The sequence below is a fragment of the Rhamphochromis sp. 'chilingali' genome, assembly GCF_963969265.1.
Source record: "Rhamphochromis sp. 'chilingali' genome assembly, chromosome: 18".
In the NCBI taxonomy this organism is placed as follows: domain Eukaryota; kingdom Metazoa; phylum Chordata; class Actinopteri; order Cichliformes; family Cichlidae; genus Rhamphochromis; species Rhamphochromis sp. 'chilingali'.
The window spans coordinates 14,564,815-14,574,613 of record NC_137945.1 but is presented as its reverse complement, the minus strand read 5'-3'; the positions used below and the strand labels follow the sequence as shown (position 1 = coordinate 14,574,613).

Here is a 9,799-nt window from a genome sequence, read left to right as displayed (position 1 = left end):
TGGACTCTGACTGACTGAACTTTCTCCTCTCTGTAATATTGCAGGAGGACCTCCGTGGGTGAAATACATGACTGATTTCATTTCAAATCCCAGCCACTTTCTCCGCTGACAGAGCTGGTGAACCAAACATTTCATCTGTACAAACCTGCGACTCTCTCCCAGATACAAACCCTCGGGGAGCACCGTATAGCTTTTTCTCTGTGACTTTACCAAGGCCGCCATTCAATCAAGTGACTCTGGCTGTGAGGGCGGCCTTCTCGCTGCCGTTTGTGCGTGCGCGAGTGTAGCAGACGTAACATCACACACGAGGCGGCAGAGCGGTATGGTCCGTTCGGATTTATTATCAATCTGAATATTACTTCTCACACAAAATATATAGTTCTCATTGAGGCTCTCGGTATACATCTTCAATAGCACTATGTAAGTTTTCATAAAGTCATTCGTGGTCTATACATGGAGGGATTAATCGCTCATGTTGCACAAAATGTCACAATATACCATACCAGTGATGGAGGGACAAAGAAATTTAGCAACAATCCCAATATAAGGTCTTCTTAAATATATTATTACTATCCATACAGCATGACAGTATTTCTAAATAGAAGCAATAACTATCTCAGTTAGTATATTTCACATTTACTGTTAACAGAGATGTTTATGCAACAAACAGTTGGTGGCGTCCGATGTAAAAACAATACAATGAGGAATAAGAGAACAGCTGATGTGTTTCACAACAATCATGACGTGTGGGGGGCTCGGAGTCGGATAACCTGCGGTTTAGAACGACAGTGAGATGTCTCGACCCAAAGTACAACAACGCACACGCTTCAACGTCTGTACACACGATGTAGTAGCTGATTCAGATCACAGAGGAGAAACGTGTGAGGAGCTACATCGATTCATTTAGAGGGTATAATCTGTACAATAATACGGGTTTTACAGGCAGGAAGTTCATTTAGTTTACATAGCACTATAGTTTAGAGCTGCAGTGATTAGTTGGGGGAGAAAGCAAAAAAAAGAAGAAGAAAAGAAATGCCAATAAAACCTTTCTCTGATAAAACAATGGTTTATATCTCAAGATTTCAGACTGTTAGTCATATTAAAAAAATACATTTTCTTTTTTTTATCAACATTTCCTAAACTGAACGATTAACTGGGAAAATAACTGTTAGTTGCAGCCTTACCGTAGCATGTTTTAATTGTGCCGGAGATCATTTTCTAAGCTTTTTGCATCAGTTTTTTTCTTTTTTTTTGCTCATTTTGGAACAAAAATCTTCACTTGACATCACGTAAACATCTCGTCAGTGGCACTAGGATGGTATGTTCAAAAAAACAACGTCACAGTTAAAGAGGACCGGGGTTCATACTGACAAAAAAAATCTCCCAGCGCAGCCGCTGATCGGACAGCACCGACTGACCGCGGATCAGCGGCCGTACGCTGAGGGAAATTTTGTGTATATGGATCCAGCTGAGATATCTGGCACGACATTCATAAGTATACAGTATATATAGAGGTGAAGAGGAGGCAGAGGGAGAAGAGGGAGAAACAGAGCGAGGAGAAGGCAGGCCAGAGAGAGATGTCAGTCTTGAGTGGGCAGAGGAAACCGGTGCTCAGCGAGCGAGAGGAAAGCATATGTGTGTGTGTGTGTGTGTGTTGGGTGTGAGGTGGTGGGGGGAGTGGGTTGCGATGCCTTCACTGAGGAAGTGCTTTCAGGATGGCGTTCACCTCTTCTGCCACGGCTGTCAGCGCGAACTCAAACTGCTCCTGAGGAGGAGGAGGGGGAAGGAGGATGAGGAGGAGGGGGAGGAGGAAAGGACGCAGGGAAGGAAAAGGAAGGATAAAAGTTTTACTGTGTGACCAAGTGGAATGGCATTTCAGAATGACTGGCAGCTCCCGACCCTGCCCCTGATGTGCTTGGCCACAGTCTAGAGGTGAAGGTGAGCCTCTCTCCGAGCTTTCAACTTAAAGTGTGTGAGCAGCCGGGAACAGCATCGATCCAGCCAGGTGTGTCTTAAAATGGAGCTTTTGAGTCAAGCTGTCTCTCAGCTTTCTCTGCTTGCCTGTGTGTATGTGCGCGCGCGCGTTTGAGTGTGCATTTGTTTGTGAAACCGACTCATAATTTTCCCCGAGGAGCGCAAAAGAGGCCGATTGATGTTTGCCCCATGGACCTGGTGTTTTTATATTCCTCTCCTCTCTCCAGGCTGAGGGGCCACGGGGTCCTCTCACAGAGAAAAGGTACGTAGGAGTTTGGAGGGAACAGCCTTTAGATGTGTCAACACACAGGCTGCCATAGTCTGGCCTGAGGATAGGCTAAATCAATACAGAGGAGTCACTGGTGACCGTGCCTCTCGCTTTGCAGTGGAGATTATCTGGAGTGCTGATGTTTTCTATTTTTATGTGTCTTCTGAAGTTGTGATGGGGCCAGAAAATATGTAAGCACATCCATGTTTATCTCCATCGCAGTTACAGGTGCCCACATCTATTCCCAAGTTAGGTTTAAAGTTTTGTGCATTGGAAGAGAAAAAAACTAAGATACTTCTAAATATGAGGGTTTGTGCACGCTGTTCACCTTTACGCCACTGGGGGGAGATCAATCTCTGCTCGACAGATCACAAACGGATGTTAGTGAGGAAGGGGAAAAAAACAAAACGGTCACACATGTTGTAATTACTGCGTGTTGATGTCTGTCAAAAATTAGTAACCAGAGTAAGGGGAGAAATTAATGCCCCTTTTGTGAGCTTTGTCCAAAAATAAAACGGCAGCATCACGAAGAGGAGGGAAAAACAAAAAAGAACACGACTGGTTGCTCAATCGTCGAAACCTAACTGTGAATTTCATACCTCATTACAATGTAATTTCTGTGTAGACCCAGTATGAAGCCACAAAGTGGAATCAACAATAGTCTGATATAATTTCACTTAGACTCTTTTGAAGAAAAGAAAAAGCAGAGAGTGCCCGGAAAGCTTTCCTGCGCTGAGCAGAGCAGGGCCGTAAAAGCAGCATTAATGAACCATCGAGGAACACTCGAGTCTGTTAGCATAGCACCGGAGTCCATAAATATTATCACCCGGCTCTGCGTGGAGGTTCGCCTTTATTATTTTTATTATTATTATTCCTTTCCAATTACAAGAGAGAAACAAAAGACCCTTCCTCCCTATTATTTGCATTAGTGGATAAGAGGAAACGCTTTGTTCACACCCTAAACTGCTCCACATAATAGTGAGAGGTGAACGACCCGCTGTGTTAGGAACTGTTTGGACTAGACAGACAGATGCTGTATGAGACGAAGAGAATCTAAGAGAACATTTTTGATTACTTTGTTGCCATTTTTTTTGCAATATCAGCTGATTCCTCCTAAAAACTGACTCAATATCTTCTCATGTCTATTTAATTTGGTTGTATATTCTCCATGTTCTGGTTTTGGACTTCGTCACACTTTCTGATGGACATTTCTTTTGACATTTGAGATGTTACATGCTCAAGTCATGAATCTTACGATGCTGCAGTTTGAAAAATATTTCCGTGAGACATCTTGGCCATCCTTTTATTTTTGCAGCTCGTGAAATGTGGACTGTTGTTCTAATCCTGACGCGGTTATCAGTTACCCCATCGTTTCCCCAGAAATGATCCCATGTGCACGTGAAGCAGACAATCCTTGGTGTTGAATGGCTGCAAACCCTCCTCCCGCTCTCCTTTCTCTCTGCCCCCCCTCCCCCACACACACACTTCTCTAACTCAAAGCCGGGGACCTTACCTTTGTCTGGACCATGCCAGCTCTCTGGTCTCTCAAGTGCTCCAGGGTAGCGGCAATATCAATCTCTTTAGCACCTGCAACAGACCAAAAATTGGACTGAGTTCAAAGCAGTGGAGTAATCCAGCTCACATCTGTCAATCTCTCTTTATACTGGGCTCCCTTTGGAAGAGCGCAGCAATTGAAAATTATTACATTCATCCCTTGAAAGACTTGGACAAGAGCCACTGACTGTTTCTCGATAAAATATGCAAGAGGATATTTTTGGGCCCTGGTGCAATAATGCATTCAAACACACCACACACTGGCTTCCATGTGAGAGTCGTGTTCAAAAACCGGTTTAGATGATGTCCATGTAGGCAGTCCACTAATATCCAAGAGTGTGCACGTGCACATATCAGCAAATTAATTACAATGATTTATAGCAGATCTGCAGCAGTCATTCTGATGATTAACCCATGCAACAGTTGCCTGCCTTCAGCAGGGATCAGCTGCTGTTGAGCCTGTTTTGGCTTCACGAGTCTGTGAAGTTAATCTGGAAATCTTATTCCACTTTCAGATTTATGGATTGCGAGCAGCATGCCAGAGCTCATTTGAGAAACTGACATAGAGAGATGTAGAGAGCAAAACCCGAAGAGAGAAAAAGGGAGAGAGCCCCTGAACTCTCAAGATGGTTTTCAAAGTGAGGCAAAGAAAGGAAGCAAAGGAGATGGAGCAAGAGCGTGAATGTATGTATGCGTGTGGGTGAGCGAGAAAGAGACAGAAAAAGCGGGATTTAATGCGGCTGGACTTAGTACTCAAAGTGCTCCAGTGCTTTGACAAGACTTTCATGTCTTAGATGGGCTGAATTCCAAAGTTAGGCTGGAGAGAGGCTCTCAGAGAAAAAAAAAAGCTTTGGAGAGCGAGATTATGTATATTTTATATATCTGGTTCAAGAGCAGAAAAGAAAGGGTTAAAAGAGACCGAGTGGCACCTTTCATCAGCACGGACAACAGCGAATTCATCACCGAACTACATGAACATAGTGCTGTTTTCCAGAGACGTGAGGGGAAGGTCTGCGTCCGCCTAACCTGCTCTAATGGAGCTGGATTGCAGGGGGAGGGCGAGCAGGCGGCGAGGGCAGAGGTCAAAGGATAAAGGGCAGGCTAACCTACGGGGGGGGGGGCTTAAGGTGCACAACAATAGATGTTTATGTCTCAAAAGAACTCAATAGACAAAGCTAACTGAGCATTTTTTTTATTCATGAACACTCTCTGGTCGACTCTTCTTATGCTGGCGTAAAGATTCAACTAAAAACTAAAGTTTTCTTTGTCACAGCGAGATTAAAAAAACAAATCCATCCTCAGACTCTTCCTGTTTTACATGTAATGACACATCCACACCACAAGGGTCATTTTCCTGTTGGTTTTTTTTGGCCGTTTTTAATATAAAGTACTAAAATTTGTGATTATATTAGAGACAACAAACACAGCCTGAAGTCCAAATGACTGACACTGATGATGTTCACAGTTTGTGGTTCACATCGGTATCAAGCGGGAACAAATGTCAACAATTCTCAGAGTGAAATTAGAGCGAAAGCCGCAGACCGCTAAGAATAAATCAAATCAAATTCAATAAGCACAATGCTGCCATTAAATATTAAATATTGATTCAAACCACTGGAGCAAATTGCAGATTCTGATTTAAAATGTATTTTGCCTTTAAACATTTTATTTCCATGCATGTGCTATCTAAATTCATGTCGCAGCTGCTGAAGCAGGTCAGCGTGGCGTGGAGGTAGCTTAAATAGATAATTACTAATGTGGGTTCCTTTCTCATTTCCCTTTTCTCTGTTTTCTCTTTGTTCTGCTCTCTCCAGGCCTCAGAAAAAGTCACCCTCTAATGCATCCCCAAGACCCTCTGTGGAAAATGAGAGGCTTTAGTGTTGCCGGGGCAACACTTCAAGCAGAAAGAGTGAAAGGGAAGCCATTGATCGTTACCTTTAGCCATCCTATTGAGGACCATGTCAATCAGAATGTAAGTCCCACTCCTGCCAGCTCCATCACTGCAGAGAGTCACAGAGAGAGAGAGAGAGAGAGAGATCATTAAGGCGGCAGAGTGAGATGCTTTAATCTCAGAGTGTTTTTCTTATAAGGAAACAAATTGCTCATTTACATCTGCATCTGCGCAAAGACTGTCGAGTATGTTTAAGCACAAATTAGCCCGAGCACACAGACGTGCGTTTCTCCGTTCGCGCGTCACGTGGTGGATAAAAATCTAAAAGGCAAAAATCAATAATCACACTTAACATTCCTGCGAAAATACCTGAGCAGATCTGAATATTTGATGATGCAATGAATGTGATTATGTTAAACCTTTGCACACAAGCGTACATGTGGTCTTGAGAGCTGCATGGCAATTGGAGAGAGGGGATTGGGTTTTCTAAGGCACACTGGGGACAAAGGCTTTTAAATGCATGCACCTCAGGAGCAGAGGAGAGGTTGAGAGGCCAGGGGCGGTTCGAGAACAGCTTTTTGGAGAGCCTTGCTTTTCCATTACTCCAGAGATAGCCCCATGAAAAGGCTTCCTTTGTGCCCACCGGCCATTCAGCGGCTCTGCATGTTAATTGCAAACAAGGCGTGGACATCGCTCTAATAAAGGCAAAGCCAATAAAACAGGAGAGCGGCCCGAGCGCCACAGCTTCATTAATCCACTGCTAGACACTCAGTCCATACAGCTCCTTCAGAGGGAGAGCAGGCTTACTGGCCCCACACATGACTTAACAGGATGTGACTATTAAAAGTGACCAGACAGATACCTGGTGTTTAATACGAACCAATCAAGGCCAGTTAACTAACTCAACCAAATGGGAAATGGGAGTGTATTCGGCTGTGCCATGTTATTTACATAAGAACACAGTGAGCGGAATAAACAGCAGCTCCGGTGGAACCAGACAGAGTGAATGGACTGAGCGGGTTTAAGTAAACAGCCTCTCTCCTCCAACACATAGGCCACGACAAACACTCTCTGTCCCAAAGCAGCAGGGTCAGCCGCTGTCACAGGGTTCAAACGGTTATACTTGCCTGCAGTGGACAATTATCGGGCAAGATCGACCTCTGTAGCACTTGTTAACCTTTCTGAAATAAAAAAAAAAGAGAGAAAAGTTATTGTCATTGCAAGCTTGGCTGTCTTAAGTGCACAGGCTGCTACATCGATTCAGGAAACAATTCTTTTATTTATTTCTTTTTCTTGAATAATAACAATAATAATCAAAACAAATGTGACTCGTGAGGGACTTGGGGCGCTGTGGCCTGGACGAAATTAATGACGGCAATAATCAAAGGGCCAAACACAACCACGAAAGACGCTCCCTCATGTCAATCAATCCCGTTAATTTGAGCGCAGAGAGAGAGAAATCTGTGTCGCACCCTCGTAAATAAATTGAGCATCATTTCAGGCGGCGTTATTGTGACATGTGGGTGATGGATGTGGTGGTGCGATGTTGTGATTTGCCGACCGCCGACGCATTAACCCGAGCCAATTACGAATGTTATACACCACAGGCACGGCGAAGGCCAACGAGCCTTTTCACACCCCGCCGTTGCCATGGAAACTGACTACACCGAGAGCTTCCGCGTCTTTCCATTTCCTCTCGTTTCCCACCTTTCGGTGACAAAATGAGAAGTATCTCATGGTATCTATAGCTGATCTAAGCTTGCGTGCACTAATATGTTACATATAGTAAGTATAATGTTTTGCATGAATAGAAATATTGATAGCTTGTGCTATATTTTTGTAGTTTTGCCATCTGAATGCTGTATTTGTGACCAAAATTCTTAATAGCACTTAACATGTTTACCAGTATTGAAAAGCACAGGTGTGTTTGACGTAACATCATTGTGAGCTGTGCTGTTTATCTGTGAAGGTTCCAATTATAGAGGACCAAAGCAGCCAAAATTACAGCCCCCCCCCCAAAAAAAAAAAAAAAAAAATAAAATTAAAATAAATAAATAAATAAATAAATATTCATTATTTCTGATGCCCTCTTTGCCAAAACAGTGATTTATGGAAATCTGATGAAGATTATCAACGAGTTAATATCTGAGAATAAGTCAAAATTTATCAAAAAACAAAATATTTAATAAAATACATAAAATAACACAAATATGTGAATAAATATGGATATTAATACAAAGGTAAAAAAAATGCCCAAGAAAAGTAAAAATCTTATAGGTTTATTTTGGTGCATTTAATGGCATATTTTGTTTGTTTTAACATATTTGGTCCTCCATACTTGGTGACTTAAAGTTTATTAAAATACATGTGCTAAAAAACTGGACATGATAGAACTCTTTGCAATATAATTCGATGCTTATTTGGGAGTAGAAGTGTTTTCTTTTTGATGCTTTTTTTCTTTGCACTTTTATGTGAAATCACATTGCATACTAATGCATACATTTTAATAATCTTGTTTTATATCGGAAGCATGACTAAATCAGAACACGCCTTCAGTGTAACAGCATACAGAGACGGTTGGAGTTCCCATGCAAGCCAGAGGAAGGAACAGTGTGAGGCAGAGTAGGAGGAGGAGGAGGAGGTGGAGGAGGGAGACTTAGAGTGGAGTGAGAGAAAGACAGTTTGTGCACAGGCCTGGCTGAGGAGACACAGTTTCCAATGATCACTTTTGTGACTATGCAACTGGGCTCATATTACTAGCTGCAACATCACAAAAATGACACTGGCAACCGCAAAATACAGAGTTGGCCAAAACCACAAAACCGTGAGTGTTGAGTGCATCGTGCGGATCTGAGACCTCTGAATCGCCAGAGAGCTCTAGATTCCCAATAACCTTCAGCAGCATTATCGGAGTTCACGGCAATTTAAGCGTGAGGGAGATCTCAACAGCAGGGCAAACAGTGTATATGTAATCAAAACACAAGAGAAACCATTACAGTAGTGTCTTAAACGTAGCTGACTGCAAGCAGATTAATTTGGAAGAATGGCAGCAACTCTGTCGAGAGAGGATGACACGATAAAACTACAGCTCCTCTTTTTCTTTCATCTGCATAACAAACCAGAGGGACAGGCTTCCATCTACAAATCAGATGCATCTATTCTTGCGTGGAGGGCTTTTCCTATCCCTCCTGGGTATTCCCAGAGGTGCTACTGCCGCTTTTCTGCCAGAACATATTATATGGAAAACATAGTAAGGTTATTCAGTCACTAGCTTTCCCCCTCTCCCATGTTTTTAGTGAGACAGCTCTCGTTTAATTGGGTGTTTGAATTAGGTGGTGTTTTTTTTTTTCTTTCTTTCTTTCTTTTCTTCCCAAGCCAAGCCAGGCAGTGCGGGGCTGTTAATTTGCTGCATCACATGTGCTGGAGGGAGGTGAGGGAAACAGGCCCAAGATGAAAGGGATAGTACAGAAACACAGTCCTTATTAGAACAGCCATTCTCTAGGACACCAAAAGGCAGTGGGGCAAAAGGGAGAGGGACCAGAGAGGCGCTGACAGAATACAGAATATAAGGGAGGGTGATTAAGAACAAGCTCGGGACAAAGGCTGCTTAGAAAAAAAAAGGTGGAAATCTGTCTGAAAATCTGCTGAGCTGCAGTGTTTGTTTGAGGACCAACCGGCTGGATCTCCACTCTACCTGCGGAAGTCTAAGAGGGTCCTGGCTGAGCTGGGGATCCCACGGTCCATCCAGGACAGGAAGTGGAACTGAGTGACGGTGCGGGTCTCGTTAGTCTGCAGGTTCTTCAGGTAGAAGCTCCGTACCAGGAAGTCCTCACACCAGATGTGCTCAGACACCAAATTCACCTAAATGCAGACAAACAGAAAATCAGGTTAAGGAAGGAAATGAGGAACATGGACACCTTCTTATAGAAATGTCAGGGTTTGTTTTATGCCAAATATTTCAGTTTTCATTCACTTTTTAAAGAAATTAGAGGTGCACCGGTGTAACTCACAGACATAATAATGACCTCAGCCTGTCAGCAAATGGGATGGTTTTGGTGTCAGTGGGCGATTTGTCATCTATTGCATCACATCGCTTCCACCCAGGCTAAATA

General features: G+C 43.2%; 1 protein-coding gene across 3 annotated transcripts in view; it reads right to left on the bottom strand.

Annotated features, from left to right (window-relative positions):
- Positions 1-1,112: 1,112 nt before the first annotated feature.
- The window catches only part of ptprn2 (protein tyrosine phosphatase receptor type N2), a 163,424-nt gene continuing 154,737 nt past the window's right edge, over positions 1,113-9,799 (bottom strand). For all 3 annotated transcript variants that reach the window (XM_080864736.1, XM_080864737.1, XM_080864738.1), the window contains 5 exons: positions 9,382-9,548; positions 6,815-6,868; positions 5,732-5,796; positions 3,756-3,829; positions 1,113-1,765 (listed from right to left, as the gene is read on the bottom strand). In XM_080864736.1, coding sequence (XP_080720862.1) covers positions 1,694-1,765; positions 3,756-3,829; positions 5,732-5,796; positions 6,815-6,868; positions 9,382-9,548 — 432 coding nt within the window. In that variant the 3' untranslated portion in view covers positions 1,113-1,693. The remainder of the gene's footprint in view (positions 1,766-3,755; positions 3,830-5,731; positions 5,797-6,814; positions 6,869-9,381; positions 9,549-9,799) is intronic.